This window comes from Anabrus simplex, chromosome 5 (genome assembly GCF_040414725.1).
Source record: "Anabrus simplex isolate iqAnaSimp1 chromosome 5, ASM4041472v1, whole genome shotgun sequence".
Taxonomy (NCBI): Eukaryota; Metazoa; Arthropoda; class Insecta; order Orthoptera; family Tettigoniidae; genus Anabrus; species Anabrus simplex.
Window position 1 is genome coordinate 369,541,336 of NC_090269.1, and position 27,383 is coordinate 369,568,718.

At 38.7% G+C, this 27,383-nt stretch overlaps 1 protein-coding gene across 1 annotated transcript in view; it reads left to right on the plus strand.

The window, feature by feature from the left end:
- Window positions 1-27,383, plus strand: part of Rme-8 (receptor mediated endocytosis 8) — a 397,451-nt gene that overhangs the window by 225,972 nt on the left and 144,096 nt on the right. The window contains exons 22-26 of the mRNA XM_067147687.2: window positions 1,512-1,713; window positions 3,918-4,109; window positions 8,428-8,563; window positions 8,703-8,887; window positions 22,743-22,934. Of these exons, the coding sequence (XP_067003788.2) occupies window positions 1,512-1,713; window positions 3,918-4,109; window positions 8,428-8,563; window positions 8,703-8,887; window positions 22,743-22,934 (907 nt within the window). The remainder of the gene's footprint in view (window positions 1-1,511; window positions 1,714-3,917; window positions 4,110-8,427; window positions 8,564-8,702; window positions 8,888-22,742; window positions 22,935-27,383) is intronic.

Consider the following 27,383-nt stretch of genomic DNA (forward strand, 5'->3'; position numbering starts at 1 on the left):
GTATTTTGTGTAAAAGCACATCTAGTGTCATGAAATAAATCTATATATTTTTTCCAAATCTTTTTTTTGTCTTCTATTAAATCCACCCCTCTCTACTAGTTACCAACACTCTGCGATATTGCTTCCTCACATCTCAGACGAGAAAATGCCCTCGTCCACGAGTATCAAAAGATGCTCTGAAACTCTCGGTTACCAGTTTATGCTGATGTCCTGGACGAGAATCCCCTTGTGGGTGGGGGCAGTAGAATAACACCCATGGTATCCCCTGCCTGTAAGAGACAATTAAAAGGGGCCCCAGGGGCTCATTTTCACGCCCTTCGTGGGCCTTGTATTTCTTTGGCCAATGCCTTCATTTTCAAAGTGTTGGATCCGTTCCATTTTTTCTCTCTGATTAGTGTTATATAGAGCATGGTTGCCTAGTTGCACTTTCTCTTAAAATGAAAATTGTCGGGCGAGTTGTCCGTGCGGTTAGGGGTGCGCAGCTGTGAGCTTGCATCCGGGAGATAGTGGGTTCAAGCACCAGGCATATACTGGGACTGTACCTTAATTGAGACCATGGCCGATTCCTTCCCACTCCCAGGCCTTTCCTATCCCATCATCGCCATAAGACCTATCTGTGTCGGTGCGACATAGAGCAAGTTGAGAAAAAAAATTCAGCACCACCACCTGCTGGACGAGAAGATACTACATCCTAAATTAACATCATAAACCCGCTGCCCAATATCTGCAGATTTCATTCAGTCTGCAAATGCGTTTGGTTTGAAGCAAAAGTGGAATTAAAGAGTTCCTCCAAGGTACTGCCACAGGCACACCATCAAAAAGCAGAATGCTAGGCCCACAGGATTTGACCCACTCCATCATCTGTGCTGTATCAGCAGTGAAGCAGGGCTGCCGGTAACTGTGGAAATGACAACCAGACAGTCAGCCACATCGCATTTGAAGGTCCGGTCAAGTTTTATGAGGCAAAAAAGAAGACTTCATTGATGATGCCACCTCTGCGGTAGTTGACTGGCTGAAGAATCTTGATTGTCAGCCTTGAGGGCTACTACGCCACAGCCTACTGAATCTCTCCTTTTTGTTTGTTAAACGTGTATCTTCCTCAGTTTTACTTTCTGTATATGCTTTGTATGTCATATGCTAAATAAACTATGAGCTCATTCATTTTTGAGTGACAGAACATGTTTTGCTTGTTGTGATATATTCTAACTCATAATTAGGTACTAATTATGCAAATTTCATTTGTGTACATATATCCTGAACATGTGAACAGTCATCATAAGCAAGTATCTTTTAATTGTGGTTTCAGATCCCAGTGGTGTCCGATTGGCCGTTTTTATTCTGTACTTAACATTTCTTCAATATGTACTGAACATGACCTAATAAATTTAAAGTAGATTTTGAGTATCTTTTAAAAATTGACACATACCTTTTACTTATGTAGGTTTTTTGAAATTTTATTTGATAATTATGTACGGATAACTTGATTCACTTTCTAATTTTACTGTTCATAGGCGAATGCTGATAGAGAAGTTGTGTGCTCACGTAGCTGACTTCAGTCCCCGGTTGCGCAGTAATACACGGGCAATCTACTCCTACTGTGCTATTCCAGTGGTGAGGTATCCTCAACTGGATGAGGAACTTTTCTGCAGCATCTTCTACCTGCGACATCTCTGTGATCAAGTCAGATTCCCAAACTGGCCCATCAATGAACCTGTAAGCTTATATATCATAATTATTATTTATAATTGAGTCTTTTACATCTCAGAATGTGATTTTATAGTGAATAAAATGTACTAAAGATTTGAAAATAAGAACATTATACAGTGAAACTTTGTCTCTCAATTTTAGGAATTAAGGCTACTTACATGATTTATATTATTGCACATTATATATATTGCATGTTAACACTTGGTCCCCAAAAGGCTATGTACCTGTTGAAAACCTGTGTTATAGAAAACTTTTAAGTTCTTACAAAACGTATGGAAATATTACAGTGATGGACTTGCATTTTTTAAGTGCCTCTCAGAGATTCACAAGTAGTAGTTTGTGATTGGTGACCACAGGACTCAGGAGTTGAGAATAGGACTGTTATCACTTTGCTTCTCAAAGCCGAGACTGATTGATCATTCACAGTAGTCTTCAGTGGCTATTCTATTTGTAGTTTATAGATTCTCACTTCAGTAATCACTGGAATGTACTGTACCGTACGTGTCCTCAAACTATGCCGGGCTCATGCAGAAAAGCGTGTTGTTACCGTTCAGAATTTGTGTGAGCTGAGTTAATTAATCTAACCTCTCCATGAGGTAAATACCATAGGTACATGACAGGAATACGGGTACATAAATCTCGTGAATAAGAGAAAGAAATTGGGTAAAATGAATTTATTAATGTAGGACATTACTATCATTCATACTGAACAACACAAATTAACAAGAGAAGAAGCTAAATGGCCAATAAAATTAAAAAAATGTGCCACGCACATGTCCATAACATTTACACACAGAAATTAACTACAAACAGGTCACGGCCCGTGTAAGGAAACACACGACTTGGGAGTGACTTCGGATGGTAACATTATGAAATTATAATCGCATGCAACATAATCGCTGAGGTGCATAAATATCGGTAATGGAAAAATCATGCACGCTTAATCGCTCGTAATAATGGATGCGTCACTGATCGGGCTGTCGCTGTAATCGAAGGATACTATACAGTTTAATATAGGAATTTTGAAGGGGCAGACCAAAATTATAGTTTCAACGGGCTTCTTGTTATATGCTGTACTCGCTATGTCGGACTTCTGCTGTAATATTTACAAAAACTGCTTCCTTCACAAAATGTTGAAAACTACACTTTAAAAATCTACTCACACAGTCTTATGGCAAATCTAGTTTGTCCTGGATCAGATTAAATAAATAAATAAATTTTTAAAAATTGTTTTTATATGATAAGCTTGGAGCACCATGAAAACCGGATGTCTCTAGCTTCTGGGCTATTATGAGCATAATTCGAAGTCACAATCATAGATGTTAACTGTCCATGTCTCACCTCAAGCAGTACAAAACAGCCAAAAGCTCTTGCACCTGGATGATACTGGTACTGCAGGATTCAGCATATGGGTACCTGCATCTCCATAACAATGTGTCATTACTTCCAACACTTAGGATATATCTTCGATATTGATGACTGTATACCTTGCGATAAAATTTATGTTATAACAGACAGATACATGTAGCAAATTATACGTAAATATTTTAAGATTGAATGTATTTCCACTTGTAAAGTGTAAAATGAAGTGTATTGATTAGGTGTATCATTAAACAAAATATTTGTTCTTAATTAAGCTGCATCAATACGGACCAAATTTGTAAATTGCAATTGTTAATAGTTATAGTTCAGGAGGCAAAACTTCTCAAAACGCCATGTTAGACTTACACTGGAAGCATTTTCATTAAAACGTGTGTACATTTGTGGGCCTATACTGATGATTCTCTCTACCTCTTTTTTTCCCTTTCGATAAAATACATTATAGAGAGAGGAGAGAGATTTATTAAAGAAATTAATCATCTGTCCTCCAGTGAGGGTGACCATTTGGATCCAGAATACAGTTTCAATTTTGATGGAGTTTTAAAATATCAAGGAATGAAAATTTAATCGTTTATGCTGTTAACTTCTTTTTTCCAGGGTTAGTGGGGGAGGAATGTTAGTCACCTTAGTCACTAGCTATTTCTTTACTTGTGATTGTTTTCTTTGTCCAAAAACTCCACATCATCCATAAAACTGTACATAAGGTGCCTGAGCTGATGTTCATTTGTTACTCCTGTAAGTTTTTGTATTATGTAAGAAATTTTAAGTTCCAGGTACTTACAATATAAGTTGCAGTTTCTATGCAGTATGATTATTGAATGGAATTTCAGGTGAAACTGCTCAAGGATGTGCTGGAAGCATGGAAGAAGGAAGTAGAAAAGAAGCCTCCTGCTATGTCTGTGGATGATGCATATGAAGCCCTTGGACTACAGAGGGGAGTTCCACATGATGAGGCTGCTTCTAGGAAAGCATACTATCGTTTGGCTCAACAGTTCCATCCAGATAAAAATCCTGAAGGACGGGTGAGGCATCTTTCTTAGAAATTAAAGTTCTGAACCTAAATGTTAAAAGTCAATTTACTGAATAAATGAAAGATGAATGAATGAAAGATAACTTCTCTTCTTTATGTAGTGCTCTGTTTACAGTGGAGTCTTCAGAAAAAGTCATCATTTCCTCCTTACCCAGTAGCAGTCAGGTTGGGACAAGCATATTTCCTTTCCGTTCTTTTGTGTATCTCCAACACTTCTCATCTATTCTGTCCTGTCTCTCCAACATTTCTTGTTTATCACTATATTCAGTGTCTGCCTGGTGGCCCTGATCATTACGGCATCATGTCTATATGGTCTGACACCATGATTAGCCAATTCAAGTTCCATTGGTCGAAAAACGTTGCACCGTCAGCGTGTTGGCTGGCAGGGTAGGAGAGGTGTTGATATACAATTTCTAAGCGCTAGACTGTGTTCCAATAGCCTGGATTCGATTCCAAACCTGTCTGCAGTGTTTATATGGAGAGAGGGCACATGTTTCAGTTGATGGTGCTCTTCCATCGGATAGAGACTTAAGGCTTTGAGCAGACCCCTTGGTGTTATTAGACAGGAATGTAGCCAACACTGGGTTTCACCCTTTCCCTACCTCATTATCATCCCCCATCCAGACGTGCAGGTCGCCCATGGACGTCAAAAAGAAAGACCTGCACCGGGCGAGCTGAATACCGTATTTTCTCACACTTTTTTGACGAAAAATACCGATGAAGGTTTTGGATGTGTAAATTATTCAAGGAATTCAGATATTTAAAAATTATTTACAACTCATTTACACTTAAAACATACATCAAATGTAATATAAATACAATTGGTTCAACTCATTTGAGGTTATCATCATTTGGCGTAAAATTCAGGGGTGAGATATTTTCTGAAAAGTCAAATAGGGTACATCAGGTAAGTTCGACACGTGGGTTTGATGTACTAACATTGGAAATCATTCTTCCCATTACGAGCTAACAATACGGCCTGAAGTGAAATAAACATGAACTAATAAAAGTACATAATAATGGCATACTGGCCAAAAAACTGTCCAACACGAGAAGGGCTGGGCATCGAGGGAGCAACCCTGCTAGATTTCTCCAAACCATTCGTATCCAATCTTGTTGTCCATCGCCCTTTTTCTTGGATACGAACGTGGATCCCTCGTGGAAATTTGACTTCAGGCATTGTTTTTCGTGCAAACTTTCTGCCATCAGCTGTTAAGCAAGCATTGCAGTACATCGTCTTTTGCTTTCGGTAGTGCATTCGCTAACAATCGATGTCCATTTTTTTATCGATTGTTCAACTTTGTGGCGCTTGGAAATTGATTGGCGTCCAACCTGCGGTTCCTGTTTGGAAGATCGAATATTCCTTCACTTTACGCTTCTCAATCACAAAGTGATGAAAATTAATTACCGTACTTTTCAGTTGAAATCATTCGGTATTTTTTTGGCATGAATTTTTTCTTCGTCGAAGAGAAAGTTAATTTCATTTCATAAAATTAATCATCCAGCCGCGGCTAACCTTCATATCCGAGACGCTGATTTCTCGTCCTTTAAAATACAGCATTTCGCAGAATCGGCATATCCAACGTTGCGTAACAGAATCATATAATTAAGTAGGTTCTCCTCTAGTTGCCCAGTATTTGCAATGCCCAGTTTCGCAATAGGAAGGCTAATAACTGAGTAGTTGAGATCTTTATTTTGAAACGTATCCGGAGGTGCGTGATGGATGTTTATTAAGTGGGTGCGTCAAATATGTGAACATTTCTTTTTCTCCACTTTGGACCCAAAAATATTCGGATGCATAAATTATGCAAGGGCGTTAATTATGCGAAAAAATACAGTATTTCCTCAGACATTCCTGGCACTAAAAGCCATACAATAAATAAAATAAACCAGTCAGTTCAGATAATGGTGTTAATACCATTCTTAACCAAGTTTATCCATCATAATCTGATTCTTCCTCATTCTCACTTCTTCCTTTTGTTGGTGATTTTATTCCTCATTTTGACATTTCATCATTCATCTATTAAATATATCCAAACTATATCAGTCTGTTATTTCATTCAATTGTTATTCTTTTCCTCCCTTCTTTCTTTCTCAGAAATTTTATTTCTGACTAGCCATGTTTGCAGTATGTACTGTGTAATGTTTGGGGGTAGTGATTTTATACAATTGTGATATTACCTGAAATGCCTCTGCTTTTGTTTTTACATTCTTCATGACCTTGTAAACCTATTTTGAATGCATTTTGAAAACATTATCAAATCTGACATTACCGGGTGAGTTGGCTGTGTGGTTAGAGGCGCGCAGCTTTGAGCTTGCATCCGGGAGATATGGGTTCGAACCCCACTGTCGGCAGCCCTGAAGATGGTTTTCTGTGGTCTCCCATTTTCACACAAGGTAAATGCTGAGGCTGATCCTTAATTAAGGCCGTGGCCACTTCTCACTCCTAGGCCTTTCCTGTCCCATCATCGCCATAAGACCTATCTGTGTCAGTGCAACGTAAAGCAAATTGCAAAAAAAAAAAAAAAAAAAAAAAAAAAAAATTAAATTTGTGCCAAAATGTGATGTAAATGCAAAATCAACATTTGTTTTCAAATAATACTTAAGCTCAGATACCCAAAGTGTGTAATCTGCATTGATAACCTACATATTAGGTGGATTTTTTCAAGTTTACTGTAGTAATTAAACATCATCACAATTACAATTTAAATTAAACATAGAAATAAAGAATCACAAAATCTACATATTCCTAAACAGTATAGATACCTGGTCTACTCATTCAGAAGCTACGATTGTTAATGTTTCAACATTTTATGGCTTAAGACTTTATCTGTCGTTCACTGTTACAGGGTATTTAGAGAATGACATTTCAGTATCAACTTTAGATAAAGGGATGTCAAAATTGATGAGCAAGCTGCCAGATGCTGTCAAATTACATGCTTGCGCACTGTAGCTGAGGCATTCTTCCTCTTCTTTCTTCTTCTCCTTTTCTTCTTTTTCCAAATACATCTAAGTAACTCGTACAGCCAATGTAGAGTAACAGGTCCTGCTGCTATTCCTACTTCCATTCCTCCACTCTAGTAGAGTGTGTATCCCTTCCTAAACTTCTTCTTGCCTTTCCTCTCCACTTCTGCTCGCTCAGTCCCCTCATAGCTATACTTTCCTTAACATCAATCGCATCTTCTGACTTTCCATTTAGTGGCATGATTATTGCCATCTTCATGATGCTCTCTACTGATCACCCACCTCTCCAAGTTCTCCCCAGCATAAAAACTGGGTGTGCTTGCGGGGAAATACCCTAGACTTTTCTGAGGCTGATTTAAAGGTAAAATTTTCATTTTAGGCTCTTGTTATGATGAAGGCAGTTAATAGCTACTGCAAACAGGTAATCAGGCTGCTCCTAACGTGAAGTACAGATGCCTTTTGCAGCCGCCCCTTACCTGGGGTTAGGCGCTGCTTGATGGGTTCCAGTGTTGTTTCCTACTCTGAGGGTGTCACCCCACCAGAGGAAACTTATCTGCCCGAAGCCATTGGTCCCTTTTAAGGATCGTGTTATTTAACGACACTTTGCGTTGAGGAGCTAGCTGTACGGTCTACTCGTTGCTGTAGTGAGGTAACTGCCCAGACTGACTGCATGTATTTCATGTACTTCAAAATATTTCATGAGAAACAGCATATCTATCGTTACGCACCAATACCTAGTATTCCAGAAGTTTCTCTTATACTTGCGAAAACTTACCAATTTTTATTCCACGAAGCGCCTTATGACACTTGATGGTACCGTAACTAAGTGTGTGTTTCTGTTTCCACCAGTACCACACATTGCACTCAGACTGAAAACTTATGACCACCATTAATCTTGGCATAATTTATTACCATGAGTTTGTACAATGCAATATTACTTGTCTATTTGCTGATTGTGGATTTTATAACTAACAGTTATGAGATCACAGGACACATGCAGAACACTTGCATAGAATATATGTTCGTCTCTCACACTGAACAAGTTGAGCACTGCAATTTGGAAATACCAGATTTCAAAATAGCAGATCTGGTATTTACCACCTGTATTTTGCAACACTCATGGAACTGCACAGTAAGTGTTTAAGAAACCGGGTGTGTCAGATATGCGGAAAAATATTTTCCCACTTTGAACTAAAAATATAAGGGTGTGTAAATTTTGTGATTGAGAGAATTATACAAGTAATGGTGTATATTCTGTAAAACTGTAATGTATTATTGCTTAACAGCTTGGCGATCGAAAAAGTTCCAAAAATGACCTTATTTCCTTTTTTTTTTTTTGTTCACAGGAAAAATTTGAGAGTGTGAGCAAGGCATATGAATTTCTGTGTAGTAGAAGTATATGGACCACCCAAGGACCAAATCCAAACAACATTGTTTTAATTCTTCAAACACAAAGTATACTGTTCCATCGCTATACAGAAGGTAAAACATCCAACCATGAAGTATACAGTTTATTTACAAGTTGAAATTTCTAAAGAATTTTTCTAAAAGTTACCAGCTGAAGTGATACATTCAATATGTTCTTAATATCTTTGCCTCTTTCTTGTGCTGTCATTTCCAGAATTACAGCCTTATAAGTATGCCGGCTATCCTCAGTTGATTAAAACAATTCAAATGGAAACTGATGATGATCAGCTGTTCTCTAAATCTGCACCACTGCTGTCTGCAGCTAGTGAACTAGCTTATCATACAGTCCATTGTTCTGCACTAAATGCTGAAGAACTTCGGCGTGAAAGAGGACTGGATGTAAGTACTACACTTGCTTCATAATTACTCTGTGACTTGATTTGCTTTTATTATTTTAAAGTCATAATTTACAGGATTTTTGTAAGAATGTTTTTCATGCAGAGAATTGCTACAGAAACCATTTTTGAATAAACATACAGTAAAATCCCTATTTATTGTTTTTACAGGGACTTGATTTTTTAAACCTTAAATGGGGGTTTACCTCAAATCGAGGTTTCAATGGAAAGCATACCTTTTCCAGAGACCTTTGCCTGTATTAACATCATATATTATTTACACAGTGACAGCAATAAAACAAGGATATATCTACCATACACACTGTACTGTAGTTACGGTTTGTGTTTCATTTTGACAGATTTTTGTCGGTGAATGCAAAACCACTCCAGTTTAAGGTTGTTCTTTTTTTATATATGATTTTCCATAAAAGTTGGGAAAGATACCAAACTCGCACAAAAACACATTAAAATCATTATGAAATGGCAGTCGGTTTGTTTAAATATTTTCGCGGACGTTTTCCAAGCAGCGGCTTATTTATTAGCATGTATTTTCTAATTCCAATAGTCTGAACACGCATATTCCATTTCATTCTTAAGAATTGTAATAGCATCACTCCAAGAGGCTTGTGGCAAACTTTTCCATTTTCTTACTTCAAACGGCGTTACCTAACCTAGGTTTACTGCGCATGTATTATAAAAAGATGTTTCAAGCTCCCTGATAACATTTTCATTATAAATTTACATGAAACAACCTTTCTGAAATTTAACAAGATGTGAAAGTACATAACCTAACCACTGAAATTAGTTATGTACACCGCTGTATCTTGAGAAGAAGTATCAGATTCTTATTTTATTTCAGTACATAGTATTAAAATTTAGCAATCGTTTACTTCAGCCTTTATTTCTAATGATTTAACAACTGTTGGCATTGCACTTATTGCGAAAACATTATCCTGATGTTTGTTTACACGAGTCGGAGACTCGGAGTTGTGAGGAGACCTCAGGCTCACTCATGATTGACTCGCTTGCGCGTAGCAAGGAATCGACACGGAAGACAATTGATCACATTCAATATAAACGCTGGAGTAGAGTCATATACACCGAGCTCAATAGCTGCAGTCGCTTAAGTGCGGCCAGTATCCAGTATTCGGGAGATAGTAGGTTCGAACCCCACTGTCGGCAGCCCTGAATATGGTTTTCCGTGGTTTCCCATTTTCACACCAGGCAAATGCTGGGGCTGTACCTTAAGGCCACGGCCGCTTCCTTCCACTTCCTAGCCCTTCCCTGTCCCATCATTGCCATAAGACCTATCTGAGTCGGTGCAACGTAAAGCCAAAAAAAAAGAGTCATGTACTGTATTTGGTAGAGTGTATGAATATTGATAACGGATACAAACTAATGTGCCCAAATTTGTCCGTAATAAGGGATGAATCAGTAAAAGGGTTCCCATTGTAAATGAAGGATATTGCACAGAATAATATAGAAATTTTCGAAGGTTATAATATCATTAAAACGGGGGCTCTTTACTGCTACAACGGCCCTGGTCGGAAGTGCATCTGAGTCCAACATCTCACTTTAGTCCTAAGTGCCCGAGCTCCAATTTCCTCTTCTGCCTTGAATCATCCTTAGCAAGCTTATGACGTCTTTTTCATAGGTTCTTAATGTCCCATAACCAAAACGGATAGAAATAAATATTTGAGAATTTCAACATTTCCTTATGCTAAATGCGGGTTTTGCCCTATTGTGAATTACATTAAATCGAATATAAAATAGCATTGCTCTTATGGAATAATTTCAGGGACTGGAAATTTCTTACTTCAAATGCGGGTTTATGTTACATCGAGGTCACATAAAATCAGGGTTATACTGTTTGTATATACACTAGAGTCCCGTTAATCCAAAAGTCCGGTTAATCCGAACTGAAATATTGAATTTTTTAAAAAAATTCTCCTTATTGAAATGAAGGAACATATTACAGAATGAAGATTTACTTGCATTTTATTAGTCATATTTTACCAGAATAACTTAATGTAAACATAATTACACATCATAAACCATCAATCACTGGTCGTTTATCTTTACAAAGTCTGTTAGTTTATTTTGCTGTAGTGATTGTAACCTACTCGAAGATGCAGTGTTAAACCAGCGTCTCATAAACATCACAGCAGTGGGCGTAGGCAGCGGAGCGTTGCTCGATGTAGCGTACGGCAAGTTCTAAGGCGGCCGCGGCATCTGAATGTGACACTAGTTGTTCATTGTGGTCTTCTTCATCGTCACTCTGTTCCTCATCAACTCCAGATTCTTTCTCCACCATAGCTACAATTTCTTGGCCTGTTTGTAATAATTGATGACAGTCAGCTTCCATGCACTCGCTAATGTCATTTTCATTGTCATTTTCTCCTGTACGAGTTCTTAAATACCCTAATGTAATTTTATACAGTATTTTATTAATGTAACTGCTAACGAATGGACATTTCAAAATACAGTATGTACTGTACTGTATTGTAGAAACTATTTTTCTCAGGCGGTTGAGGCGTTGGCCTTCTGACCCAAACTTGGCAGGTTCGAACCTGACTCAGTCCGGTGGTATTTGAAGGTGCTCAAATACGTCAGCGTCGTGTAAGTAGATTCACTGGCACGTAAAAGAACTCCTGCGGGAGAAAATCCCGGCACTAGGCGTCTCCGGAAACCATAAAAGTAGTTAGTAGGACGTAAAAACAATAAATTATTATTAGAAAATATTTTCTGGTTAATCTGACAATTTTGTAATCCGAACAAACTCCGGTCCCAATTAGTTCAGATTAACGAGACTCTACTGTATTATATATACAGGCGAACCTCCCTTCTTCGGACACCGTCGGTTCCGAGGAAAAATGTCCGTTACGAGAGGTGTCCGCTAAAGTAAGTTTGTAAAAATAATCACATTTTAATGGCAAAGAACATCCACCTTAAATATAAGCATACATATCTTTATTTTTATTATTCTAAGTCATTTCTGTGTTAGTATTTCATAGAGAGTTATTATAAGTGATTTTACATCATTTACAAACATTACAGCTTCGTGAAGTAATCGTGAAGCTTCGTCTGTGTAAATTTAGCACATGTTTTCTTAACTGTGATATTCTCGAAAACAGAATAAAGTCTGTTAAATGGTTCCATAGTGTTCTCGCCGTACTCACGGTCCAGCGTGATACACAAATTCTTTATCTGTTTAAGCATATTTAGTCCCTGCTTCATTGTCAGAACTTCTTGTTCTTCTTCCGCCTCACCGTCATCATCGCTTTTCGTTCCTGATTCGGGCTCTGTAAAACAAAAGTTTTATTCAAAATGGTCCTTTTGTATGACTAATGAAGGCTGCTATGGACAGCTAGAAATATTTACGAAGTGCAGTGAATTAAATGAAAGCTGAAAATTTAGCTTAAAAGAATTAAAAGCTTCTTATCACAAGAAGAAAATGAATGTTTGAGTTTTCCCGCAGTTGAATTTTTCGGCAAGCTTTCTCACTGAAAGTCCCTTGTCACTTTCTATAATTACATTTTTTCTTGCCTCGAGATCTAAACAGGATCGTCCCTTGTTACTCATGTTTAACAGACAACTGAACTGCTACGGTAAGTTCTGTCTCACTAATTATCAGCGACAACGACAATCAGAGTTATGAATAAAATGATGCAAGAAGGGACGAAAATCCCCAGGTAACTTGTGAGTCAACAGTCTCTGGCAGCATTTCTGGGCAATTAGAATTCTCGGAATAGGCCTATACACCACTAGGTAGAGCTGCATTCTGATGTACACTCTCTCCCCTCGCACTCGAAATAGTTCAAACATTCAAAAGGGATTTCCTTATGACTGAAGAATGGTTTTAAAAGAAAGAATGACATGTGGTCCGGCGTAATAAATTGTAAAATAAATGCTTACAATATAGTAATTATTTCAATCCACCTGTTCAATACAAATTGGATTTTATGTTGCTAGTTCATAATATTACAACATGAATTTTAAATTGTAGTTTAAAATTGTAGTTACTATGTTTTAGACGTCAATGCATTTTAGGATTTAAGGGTTACCTCTATCCAACATTGTAATTCATATTGTTATACTTTTAATGTGTACATATTTCCCATATTATTACCAAACATGGACATATACTCAAGCAAAATATTTTGTAAAAACAATCCAAATATGACATGGTCTTAACCTTGAGACAATTGTGTAGGCTGAAGATGCTTGTAAATAAAGCAAAACATGTCCCTGCAAATTCATGTTGTAATATTATGAACTAGTAACATAAAATCCAATTTGTATTGAACAGGTGGATTGAAATAATTACTATATTGTAAGCATTTATAGCAAATTTCAATACGGGCCTAATCATGAGATTAGTTACGTGTAATGTAATAAATTGTCCTGCAATGTGTAAAGTGTCCGCTTAAGTCAAGTGGATGGGACAAATGGCACTGTCCGCTGTCAGGAGTTCAAGGTGTCCGCTTAAACGAGGCCAATTTAACACTTGTCTTATGTAAAATAAAATCGGTTCCGAGGAAAATTGCCCGTATAGGGAGGTGTCCGCTGAATAAGGGTGTCCGTTAGGGCAGGTTCGACTGTATATATATATTGATGTAATAAAAAATTGTTTTTCAGTAATAATTTTGGGGTGAGTTTTTAGAAGTATTTACCTTAAAACAAAACACTGTGTGAGGAGTTCCTCAAACTGAAGGTGCTACAATTTTGCCCTGGAAAGAGTTTCGTTAATAGATTAGTAAATTTTCTCTTAAATGTCAAGCTATGTTGGGTTGTTAGTAGATTAATGGATTGAATCCAAAACCTACCAGTAGAAAATGATGTATCAACTGTCTACATACGAATTCTTTGAAACCACTTTGAGTCTAAGAGTTAATGACTAATCAACTATTAATTTTTGTGTTGAGTTTTAATATTTTCATAACAATTTTAAAAAAGAATTAAAAATAACTGTTAGGTTCTTCAGTCTGTTAAAACTAATTTTGAATAAATTTATAAACTATCTGAAAAAGAAAATATTTGGCTACAGAATTATACCTGAAAAAGAAACAGCTTACCAAGCGATGGGTGGTCCTTAATCCGTTAGAGGAGAGAACCTCAGTTGAACTATGTGTAAGTAGAGTAGCATACTGCTTCATGAATTTACCGAGCTCAGAACATTTTAAGCAAGCCTCGGACCTATGGGAATAACGGAGTCCCACTCCCATTTGACAGGCGAGGGACTCCTCGGGAACAACTTGGCGAATGAAATGGAATTCAATGGAGAGCTATAAATATTAATGGGGCTTATGGAAGAAAGAAAGTAGAACTGGCTGAGTCAGCAAAGAGGATGCATCTGGATGTGCTAGGAGTAAGTGATATTCGGATAAGGGGAGATAACGAGGAAGAGATAATTATAAAGTGTACTTGACGGATGTTAGAAAGGGAAAGGCAGAGTGTAGAGTAAGGCTTTTCATCAGGAATACTACTGCATGCAACATAGTTTCTGTTAGGCATCTAAATGAGTGAATGATGTGGGTAGATTTGTCAGTTGAAGGAATTAGAACGAGAATTGTCTCAGTGTATTACCATGCGAGGGTGCAGATGAATATGAAGTTGACAAGTTTTATGAAGCATTGAGTGACATCATAGTCAGGGTCAACAGCAAGGATAGGATACTGCTAATAGGCAATTTCAATGTGAGAGTTGGAAATAGAACTGAAGGATACAAAAGTGTGATTGGTAAATGTAGGGAAGATATGGAAACTAATGGGATTTGAAAGTGTTTGCTGGACTTCGGTGCTAGTATGGGTTCAGCAGTTACATTCTTCAAGCATAAGGCTATTCACCGCTACACAGGGAGGGTAGGGGTACCAGATCTACATTAGACTATATCTTAACAGACTTCGAATTCAGGAAATCTGTTGGGAAAGTACAGGTTGTCCGGGGATTTTTCGATAATACAGACTGCTATCTGAACTGTAGTGAACTAAGTATCTAAGAGAAAGTGAAATCGTCTGCAAGCAAATTAGGGTAGAAAAACTCTAGGACGAGGAAGATAGACGAAAGTGAAATCGTCTGCAAGCAAATTAGGGTAGAAAAACTCTAGGACGAGGAAGATAGACAGAAATTCATGGATATTATTAGTGAGAAGTTCTGAGCAGTGGACAGTAAGTAGGTTCAAGGATATAGAAAGAAAATGGGTGACAAACAGGGATGCTGAAGTAGAAACAGCAAGGGAATGCCTAGGAAAAACTGTGTGTAAAGAAGGGAAAAAGGGAACATCTTGGTGGAATGATGAAGTGAGAGCAGCTTGTAAATATAAAAAGAAGGCTTATCAGAAATGGCTCCAAACAAGGGCTGATGCTGACAGGGAATTGTACGTAGATGAAAGAAACAGAGCAAAACAAATAGTTTTTTTATTCCAAAAGAAGTCGTGGGAAGATTTTGGTAATAACCTGGAAAGGCTAGAACAAGCAGCAGGGAAACCTTTCTGGACAGTAACAAAGAATCTTAGGAAGGGAGAGAAAAAGGAAATGAACAGTGTTTTGAGTGATTCAGGTGAACTCATAATAGATCCCAGGGAATCACTGGAGAGGTGGAGGGATTATTTTGAACATCTTCTCAATGTAAAAGGAAATCATCCTGGTGGTGTTGTGAACAGCCAAGCTCATGGGGAGGAGGAAAATGGTGTTGGTGAAATTACGCTTGAGGAAGTGGAAAGGATGGTAAATAAACTCCATTGTCATAAAGCAGCAGGAATAAATGAAATTAGACCTGAAATGGTGAAGTATAATTAGAAGGCAGGGATGAAATGACTTCATAGAGTAGTAAAATTAGCATGGAGTGTTGGTAAGGTACCTTCAGATTGGACAAAAGCAGTATTTACACCTATCTATAAGCAAGGGAACAGGAAGGATTGCAACAACTATCGAAGTATCTCATTGATTAGTATACCAGGCAAAGTATTCACTGGCATCTTGGAAGGGAGGGTGTGATCAGTGGTTGAGAGGAAGTTGGATGAAAACCAGTGCAGTTTCAGACCACAGAGGGGCTGTCAGGATCATACTTTCAGTATGCACCGGGTAATTGAAAAATGCTACGAGAGGAATAGACAGTTGTGTTTGTTGCATAGATCTTGAGAAAGCATATGACAGGGTACCGAGGGAAAAGATGTTCGCCATACTGGGGGACTATGGAATTAAGGGTAGATTATTAAAATCAATCAAAGGCATTTATGATGACAATTGAGCTGCAGTGAGAATTGATGACAGAATTAGTTCTTGGTTCAGAGTACTTACAGGGGCTAAACAAGACTGTAATCTTTCACCCTTGTGTTTCGTAGTTTACATGGATCATCTGCTGAAAGGTGGCAGGGAGGGATTCAGTTGTGTGGAAATGTAGTAAGCAGTCTGGCCTATGCTGATGACTTGGTCTTAATGGCAGATTGTGCCTAAAGCCTGCAGTATATAATCTTGGAACCTGAAAATAGGTACATGAGTATGGTATGAAAATTAGCCTTTCAAAGACTAAATTGATGTCAGTAGGTAAGAAATCAAAGAGAATTGAATGTCAGCTTGGTGATACAAAGCTGGAACAAGTAGATAATTTCAAGTATTTAGGATGTTTGTTCTCCCAGGATGGTAATAGAGTAAGTGAGATTGAATCAAGGTGCAGTGAACTCGCAGTTGCGATCAACAGTATTCTGTAAGAAGGAAGTCAGCTCCTGGACAAAACTATCTTTACATCGGTCTGTTTTCAGACCAACTTTGTTTTACGGGATCGAAATCTGGGTGGACTCAGGATATCTTATTTATTAGTTAAAAGTAACAGACGTGAAAGTAGCGAGAATGATTGCTGGTACAAACAGGTGGGAACAATGGCAGGAGAGTACTCAGAATGAGGAAATAAAGGCTAAGTTAGGAATTAACTCAATGGATGAAGCTGTACGCATAAACTGGCTTCGGTGGTAGGGTCATGTGAGGCGAATGGAGGAGGATAGGTTACCTAGGAGGATAATGGACTCTGTTATGGAGGGTAAGAGAAGTAGAGGGAGACGAAGATGTCGATGTTCATACTCGGTTCCTAACGATGTAAAGATAAGAGGTATAGAACTAAATGAGGCCACAGCACTAGTTACAAGTAGGGGATTGTGGCAACAGAGGCTTGCAGACTGAATGCTGAAAGGCATAACGGTCCATAATGATTATGTATATATACATTAACAGAATCAAATCTGAAAAGAAATGGCTTCAGACATCACCAAAATTTTATGAAGCATTGAGTGACATTGTAGTCGGGGTCAACAGCAGTGCTAGTGGGCAATTTGAATGCGAGCTGGAAATAGAACTGAAGGATAAAAGAAGGTGGTGAGTAATTGGGGCAAAGATATGTAAGCCAATGAGACTGGGAAGTGTTTCCCGGAACTCCTATGCTTGTATGGGATTAGCAGTTACGAATACATACTTCAAACATTAGGCTGTTCACTGCTACACATGTGAGGATAGGGTCACCAGATCTATAATAGGCTAAATCATAACCGAATATGAATTCAGGAAATCTGTTAGGAATGTGCGGGTATTCTGGGGATATTTCAGTGATACGGATCATTATCTGATCTGTAGTAGACTAAGTATCTCTAGGCCTAGGATAGAGAAAACAGATCTGTCTACAGACAAATAAGGGTCGGGAATCTTTAGGACGAGGAAGTTACATAGAAATACGTGCATGTAATTAGTGAAAAGTGCCAAATAAGACAACAAGCAGGTTCAGGATATAGAATGAGAATGGGTGAGATACAGGAATACTGTAGTATAAACAGCAAGGGAATGTAGGAACAACTCTATGTTAAGATAAGAAAAAGCCAACATCTTAGTGGAATGATTAACTGAGGGCAGTGTGTAGTAAACTCATTATCATCATCATTAATTCCTATTACTCCTGGGTGGAAAGGGCCTTCGTGGCTTAGGCGGCAGTGTACCGGCCTCTCACTGATGGGTTCTGTATTTCAAATCCCGGTCCCTCCATTTGAGATTTGTGCTGGACAAAGCGGAGGCGGCGGTTTTTCTCCGGGTACTCCAGTTTTCCCTGTCATCTTTGATTCCAGCAACACTCTCCGATTTCATTTCATCTGTCATTCATTAAGCATTGCCCCAGAGGAGTGCGACAGGCTTCAGCAGCCGGCACAATTCCCATCCTCACTGCTAGATGGGGGCTTCATTCATTCCATTCCTGACCTGGTTGAATGACTGGAAACAGGCTGTGGATTTTCATTTTCACTCCTGTGGATGGAACATAGGGCACATACAAGAGCTCTCCATCTGACTCGATTTGCTGCCACAGTTTTGATATTCTTCCAGGACTTCCCAACTGACGCCGCCTCCGCTTCCATTGTTTGACATCACGTTATCCTTGGTCTTCCTCTTCAAGCCTCTTGTGGATTTCATTCAAGAGCCTGTTATGGAATGTTGTCAGGGCCTTTATACGCAGTGTGTGACCTATCCATTTTCATTCTTTTATCTGGATTTCAGCCTTGCGTTATTGGATACGCTCCCACAATTCCTGATTTGATGTAATACCTGGCCATGGCACTCCTAGGTTACCAAGGAGAATAATGGACTCGTTCATGGAGGGAAGAGAAGTAGAAGGAGACCAAGGCGACAATGGTTGTACTTGGTTTCTATGATTTAAAGATAAGAGATGTGGAGCTAAACAAGGCCACAGACCTGGAGTTTTTTTTTTTTTGCACCAACAGAGATAGCTCTTGTGGCGGCAGCAGGATAAGAAAGTGCTAGGGGTGAAAAGGAGGTGATCGTGGTCTTAATTTAAGTACAACCTCAGCATTTTCCTGGTGTGAAAATGGTAAATCATTAAAAACCATCTTCAGGGCTGCCAACTGTAGGGTTCGAATCCACTTTGTCCCGAATGCATCGGAGCTAGTTACAAATAAAGAATTGTGAAGGCATTTAGTAAATTCAGAGGGACTTGCTGGCTAAATGCTGAAAGGCATAACAGTCTATAATGAAGATGTATTTATGTACTTATTATTGTAGCACAGTAATTTATCAAATCATTGTGTGTTGTCTTAATTGTTAGATTCAATTTTTTAGGTGCATTTGCGAATGACTTTGCAGAATTTCATCCACTGTCAACGCAAAATTTAAGAGGTTCCTTAAAATTCCCATAATTTTCACGTTTGAATTAGTGTTCTAAATCAGTGGTGTCATTGCTGTGACCTTGAGGTGGAAAGTTCTGGCAAACACAAAGTAATGGTTTTCACGATCGATACCTGTTTTGTATGATTTTCACTCATTTTTTTCATTTCATTCTTCAGTTTAACTTCAACATTCATCTCTTTTCTTTTCCTTTTATACTACCTTAAAATTGTCACTTTTAAGGAGAGGTGTTTGGTAGTTGTTATTTACGATGTTCTCTGAATATTTTAGCAATTTTTAAAATTTCATTAGGGACTTAGTTACTAGAGATTGTAATTGGACCCTGTTATGATCCCCCTTCCTTTGAACATAATACATGCCAGACAGTAAGGGATCTCCTTACTGGCTTCTAATTCCACTGGAAACTTGTTACTTTCAGGGGAATCCAGTGAGTAGTCAGTGCTCTGTAATTCATGTCATCACTTCACAAATATCGGTTCACAGAGTGTCCTGTGTCAAGTTCATCACAATCATTAAATGCAATTTTTAATTAATTGTGTGGTTCACTCCTGGCATTTGTGCTTGGAATACGATTGCTATTTGTCGCTACTTTTCACATATCTGATCTCAGACTTCAGCACACATGATACTATTACTGTTCACTTTCTCAGTAGAAGCATGATCATTGTTTTATTTTTCATTCACATGTTTTTGTCACTAGGCCCGCCTGTTGGCCATGATCATTACGGTGTGAAGTCTATATGGTCTAACACTATGGTTTGCCTGTTCGAGTCCCATTGATCAAAAAAATGTTCACCATCAGAATGTTCTAATCACTAGATTGCTTGTCAAATGCCTGGATTCAATTCCAAACCTCTCTGCAGTGTTCATATGGAGTGAGTTTAAGATAGTGACTTGTTCATCACATGAAGACATTAAGCCTTCAGCAGACCCCTTGGCATTACTCAACAGAAGTAGGTTATGTGCCGACACCAGGTTTCACCTTCTCTGTCCCTCATTTTCATATGGGTCACCCATGGATGTCAAACAGAAGGTCCTGGATCAGGCGAGCCTAGCATGTCCTCAAACACTCCCGGCACTAAAAGCCATATGGTAAATACCGTATTTACTTGTGTATTAGACCCCTTTTTTTTCCCACTTTTACAGCCAAAAATTGTAAAGGGGGGTCCAGTATGCGAAAGCCTCAAAATTTTGTGCAGCGAACACATGACTTCTAGGCTATAAAGAGCTATAAATTGTAGTGTAAACATTCTATACTATTATTTAACAAACTTAGAAGGTATTATACTGGCTATTTTCGTCGGAAGGCAGTATTTCTAAACGTAAAAAGACAATAAATGGTGAACATGACTTTTAGACCTACGGTACATATAAAAGTCCGTTTTAGTTACTCATGTCACGTCATTCGTTACATCTCATTAATTCCTCTGGTGAGGTTGACGTCAGGAAGGGCATACGACCGTAAAAACTCGCTACGAAGATTCGTCTCGCTCCATAATCGACCCCGTAGAACAAATATTGATACAAAATAACTTAATGGCCAGTCATTTGTTTCTGTCAGTTCAGCAGTAGGCCTACCATACAGAAAACCTGATCACTGCTTTCATTTGAATTATTGCCTTGCGCCACCAACTTCCCTGCCCTGCTACCGGCGTGTCGGAATTCCAAGTGACGTCATCTTCACTGCCATCTCGTCAGTCGCGTTACGACAGCCATGCTTCATTCTTTTTGAGCCATGCAGTGCAATCGAGAGCATACAAGGTCCCGTCTTTTTGAACCTTTTAAAAATCATTTTGTTCCCGACTATAGAGTCTAAACAGTGTGAATCTATTCCCAAATGGTTTCTGGAGATGGTCTCTTATTTTCCCATTTGATTATATGTAGCAGAAGCTACTCCTTCCGAATAAAGCAGTCTGTAGAAGGCATACCAAACCGGTGTTCTATGTGCCAAACCATCAGCTGATAACTAGCGTATGTTACGAGTTGTAGCCTATATTCGAATGTAATCACTTGCTTTAGAGAACTGCGGTTGTTGAAACACAGACCCCTATTTTTAAGTACATTTCATGCTTGTTCTCTACATTTATCACATCAGGATTTTATAAACACCTGTCCATGAGATAAGACAGACCACATTGTTTAGGTTAGGTATATTATCGCCGTGATGGTGGCGAAAGTTCCTCGACGGAAAGAATAAAAATAAATAACAGGAAAATATACCGCATTTGCGAATATCTATAGGTGCGGCGGTAATGCGTTTTGTTATCATAATGTTTAATTTCGTACGTTCGTTCTCTCTTCTTTTATTAACGCATACCCTAGTATGTTTTGTTTGGCGTCTCCGAAAATCGTTAAAAGTACGTGGGGACATAAAATTATTATTATTATTATTATTATTATTATTATTATTATTATTATTATTATTATTATTTGTTACACACGTTGGCGAGTAAAACAATCGTTTAAATTGGATAGCTTTTATCACGTTTTAAACTTACTTCTCTCCAAATATACACCTATACTGGCCCGAGTTACAAGATATTAAATGACAGCTTTGTTAATGTTCTCGCCTGCTGTATAAACAGCAACAACCGCGAATATTTCTCAACTAAAGTAAACTCGTTTCCTCATCCCGAGGTAGTGCAGATCTTTTGACACACACCTCCAGGGGAGGGGAGTTACATATGCCGTTTTTACCGCATATCAACCTTCTTGCCATTCGTAAATCTCTGGCAGTACGGTACCAGGAATCGAAGTCAGACTCCCAAGAACAGCAACTAATTGTGTTAACCATTACGCTGGCAGACATTATTAACTAAAAAACACAGACATATAGCATGACTGATGCATGCTTGCAATGCGCGGGTCGGACGCGAAGCTAGGCCTATTCACCTATTTGTGCGATGTCATCAGAGCTGCAGTAGACCTACGCTACGGAGGCGGACATTTCTTAACTATGAAACACAGATGTACCGCATGGATTTGTCGCGTATTCGTTGCGTAGGTCGAACGGACGAAACTATTCACAAATTTGTGCGACGTCATCAGAGCTGCAATAAGACATGTACCCGCTTCAAAGCGGAATAGTTGTTCTCTGACGAATTACGTTGGGAGGTCTTATATGCGAGATTTTTTATTTTTTTATTTTCTTTGTCTCGAAAAGCCGGTGGTGGTGGGGGTGGGGGCTCTAATACACGAGTAAATACGGTAATTCTACCGTAAGTCTATTTACCTCAACCATCTCACTTTACATGGGTGACCGTCCGTCAGAGAGAATGTAACTAGTAGTAAATCAACTAGTCAAGACAGATATTGCACTACATCAGTGTACAGATTGATCAAGTTTCCTGTCAGATAAACAGGAACAGGTCATATTGCATATTTCTCATTCAATTTCATTAATTTTTATTTCATTTCATACTTTTTACTGACATTCATTCCCAGTTTTGTTCATGGTATGTCATTTGATATGTTGTTCATTAAAAATCACTGCATGTTTTCACTTCTTACCTCTTGTTACCTTCTCTCATTTGAAGGTTTATGTTTGTTTGGCTGTACATTCTTCCAAAATTTTACATCTGAATGTTACATATATTGAATATCTCACATTCAGAAAGTATATAAATTTAGAAAATTGTAACATCATTAGTCTGAAGTATTATTTTATTCTTAATATTTTGATTTCAGGTGCTACTAGATGCTTATTCAAGATGTGTTTCAGTCTTGAGTGCATCTTCAAAGCCTTCTGATGTTGCAGTTCAGGTGTGCACCCACATAACCAGGTGCTTTAGTGTTGCTGCCCAGTTCCAGGGATGTAGGGACAAAATGGTGGAGATGCCTACCTTAGTGAAAGATTTGTGTCATATATTGTACTTCAAGGTAAGCATCCTGACTTTTTTCTCTTTTCTTTTCTTTCTTGTGATGATGGTTCATGGTGTGGGTTACTGTAGTCACGTCTTAGTTCGTAAACCATGGGCAACGGCTGAGTGGCCTAGTAAGTGGTCCTGAGAGTTGGGATACCAGTTGCTATGGAATGGGAGTGGGCATCTTGGACATATTCTGAGTCAAGGCCCTCCTTGTGCTCAGGCGGCTAGGACTATACAATTTACCGGTGGTCCATAACCCGTTAGAGGAGAGATCCTCACTTGGACTATGTGCAAGTAGGTAGCATCCTGCTTCATGAATTTACCGAGCTCAGAACATTTTAAGAAAGCCTCAGACCTATGGGAGTAACGGAGTCCCACTCCTATTTGACAGGCGAGGGACTACTTGGAAACAACTTGGCGAACGAAATGGAATTCGATGGGGAGCTATCAATATTAATGGGTCTTATGGAAGAAAGAAAGTAGAACTGTCTGAGTCAGCAAAGAGGATGCATCTGGATGTGCTAGGAGTAAGTGATATTCAGGTGAGGGGAGATAATGAGGAAAAGATGGGAGATTATAAAGTGTACTTGACGGGTGTTAGAAAGGGAAGGGAAGAGTCTGGGGTAGGGCTCTTTATCAGGAATACCATTGCACGCAACATAGTTTCTTTTAAGCACATAAATGAGCGAATGATTTGGGTAGATTTGTCAGTTGGACGAATTAGGACTAGAATTGTCTCCGTGTATTCACCATGTGAGGGTGCAGATGAGGATGAAGTTGACAAGTTTTATGAACCATTGAGTGACGTCGTGGTCAGGGTCAACAGCAAGGATAAAAAAGTGCTAATGGGCGATTTCAATGCGAGAGTTGGATAATAGAACAAGGATACGAAAGGGTGATTGGTAAATGTGGGGAAGATATGGAAGCTAATGGGAATGGGAAGTGTTTGCTGGACTTCTGTGCTAGTATGGGTTTAGCTGCTACGAATGCATTCTTCAAGCATAAGGCTATTCACTACTACACATGGGAGGCTAGGGGTACCAGATCCGTAATAGACTATATCTTAACCGACTTCGAATTCAGGAAATCTGTTAAGAATGTACGAGTTTTCCGGGGATTTTTCGATGATAGAGACCACTATCCGATCTGTAGTGAACTAAGTATCTCTAGGCCTAGGGTAGAGAAAGTGAAATCTGTCTGCAAATGAATAAGGGTAGAAAATCTCCAGGACGAGGAAATTAGACAGAAGTACATGGGTATGATTAGTGAGAAGTTTCAAACAGTAGATAGTAAGCAGGTTCAGGATATAGAAAGTGAATGGGTGGCATACAGGGATGCTGTAGTAGAAACAACAAGGGAATGCCTAGGAACAACTGTGTGTTAAGATGGGAAAAGGCAAACATCTTGGTGGAATGATGAAGTGAGAGCAGCTTGTAAACATAAAAACAAGGCTTATCAGAAATGGCTCCAAACAAGGGCCGAGGCAGACAGAGATTTGTACGTAGATGAAAGAAACAGAGCAAAACAAATAGTTGTTGAATCCAAAAAGAAGTCATGGGAAGATTTTGGTAATAACCTGAAAGGCTAGGTGAAGCAGCAGGGAAACCTTTCTGGACAGTAATAAAGAATCTTAGGAAGGGAGTTAAAAATGAAATGAACAGTGTTTTGAGTATTTATTTAATTTATTTTCCGGGTTGAACCGTGTTGTACTTGTACGCATATCACGTACAGTTTGCCGACGTTTCGAATACATTGCAGTATTCATTGTCAAGGCGACTGAAATACCCCTACTCCCAGCCTGGGAGACTGATTACCTCGGATCGAGTAGGGGTATTTCAGTCGCCTTGACAATGAATACTGCAATGTATTCGAAACGTTGGCAAACTGTACGTGATATGCGTACAAGTACAACACGGTTCAACCCGGAAAATAAATTAAATAATTCTTCACACCGTGGAAGCTTCACTTCTAAAAGTGTTTTGAGTAATTCAGGTGAACTCATAATAGATCCCAGGGAATCATTGGAGAGGTGGAGGGAATATTTTGAACATCTTCTCAATGTAAAAGGAAATCATCCTGTTGGTGTTGCGAACAGCCAAGCTCATGGGGAGGAGGAAAATGATGTTGGTGAAATTATGCTTGAGGAAGTGGAAAGGATGGTAAATAAACTCCATTGTCATAAGGCAGCAGGTATAGATGAAATTAGACCTGAAATGGTGAAGTATAGTGGGAAGGCAGGGATGAAATGGCTTCATAGAGAAGTAAAATTAGCATGGAGTGTTGGTAAGGTTCCTTCAGATTGGACGAAAGCAGTAATTGCACCTATCTATAAGCAAGGGAACAGGAAGGATTGCAACAACTATCGAAGTATCTCATTGATTAGTATACCAGGCAAAGTATTCACTGGCACCTTGGAAGCGAGGGTGCGATCAGTCGTTGAGAGGAAGTTGGATGAAAATCAGTGTGGTTTCAGACCACAGAGAGGCTGTTAGGATCAGATTTTCAGTATGCGCCAGGTAATTGAAAAATGCTATGAGAGGAATAGGCAGTTGTGTTTATGTTTCTAGATCTAGAGAAAGCATATGACAGGGTACCGAGGGAAAAGATGTTCACTAGACTGGGGGACTATGGAATTAAAGGTAGATTATTAAAATCAATCAAAGGCATTTATGTTGACAATTGGGCTTCAGTGAGAATTGATGGTAGAATGAGTTCTTGGTTCAGGGGACTTACAGGGGTTAGACAAGGCTGTAATCTATCACCTTTGCTGTTCGTAGTTTACATGGATCATCTGCTGAAAGGTATAAAATGGCAGGGAGGGATTCAGTTAGGTGGAAATGTGTAAGCAGTCTGGCCTATGCTGACGACTTGGTCTTAATGGCAGACTGTGCCAAAAGCCTGCAGTCTAATATCTTGGAACTTGAAAATAGGTGCAATGAGTATGGTATGAAAATTAGCCTCTCGAAGACTAAATTGATGTCGGTAGGTAAGATATTCAACAGAATTGAATGTCAGATTGGTGATACAAAGCTAGATCGATAATTTCAAGTATTTAGGTTGTTCTTACTGTTAAAATTCATGTTCATTTCATTTACCACATTCACTTGTTATTCCATAATAATCTTACTGTTAAAATGAACATGTTCTTAGGATTTCATCAAGAGTGATCTTTGCTTTGATATGGCTGATGATGACCCTAGATGGGTCGAAACTAGTTCCATGTAATTTTAAAATATTGTGAACATATTTTGTATTGAATAGGTGGAAACCTTTACTGTGTTGTTTACTCATATGTTATTCTCAGTTCAATACGGACCAACAACATGAAATTTATAACCCTTAGTAGTGCAGGACTACACAAGAAAAAAATTTGTCCGCTAAGGGTTAAATGTCTGTCTAACAAATCGCCATCTAAGCTGCTCAGGAGGATGATGAACCATGAACTTGTGTGAGCATTAGAGGAAAGAGGCCACCTTACTAACTACCAGTATAGTTTTTGCTCTCATTGGTCTGCCACCAATCATCTGGTCAGTCTGGAGAGTACCGTTCAGGAGGGCCTTCCTTCAGAGGGAGCACTTGATCGCAATGTTCTTTGATCTCAAAAAGGCTTATAAACCTCCCTGGCAATAGGGAATTATCTCCATAATTCATCCTTGGGAATTAGAGGCGAATTTGGTAATGTCTATTGAGAACTTAATGTCCCCCCGGCTATTTCAAGTCTGGGAGGGAGGATGTACTCTCAATATTACGTTGAAGAAAATGAACTACTACAAGGGTCTGTATTGTCTCACTGTTTACAATCGCTGTCAATGGCATAATTCCCACTGCTGGGCTTGTAGTTTTGCCATCACTGTATGTTGTTGATTTAGCTCTACATTTCAGCTCGGGTAGGATGCTGGTTACTGTGAGACAAGTGCAGCAAGCTGTTAACTGATTCGACAGGTGACCCTACGTCACGGTTTTCTATTTTCAGTCGTGAAAACCTCAGTTGTACACTTCTGTCAATGTCAGCCTGATCTGTGGCTCTGCTTACAAAATAGTGTCCTACCAGTGGTGTAGACACCTGCAAGTTCCTGGGACTTCATTTTAATAAGAGACTGATGTGGCATCCATCAACTTATGGTTACCTGCATAGAGAGATTTAACAATCTCAAGTTTAAAGTTAAGAACTTCATATTTAGGTTCCGTATTGAAGCAGAATTCACATCAAAGAAAAGTACAATAAGTTCCACCTTTTCAATACATTATATTATGTGACAGTTTTACGTTACAGTTAAACCTTCACATTTTTATACACTCGGGACCGGTTTCGACAGTGTACCTGTCATCATCAGCCAAGAACAATTAATCGAGGACAATAAACCTTACAATACTTCAGGTATGATATAACAGTGAATATAAAATTATACATTATCTATCTACAAAAAAGTGTGAACATGTCCAGGTAAAAAATCACGATTTA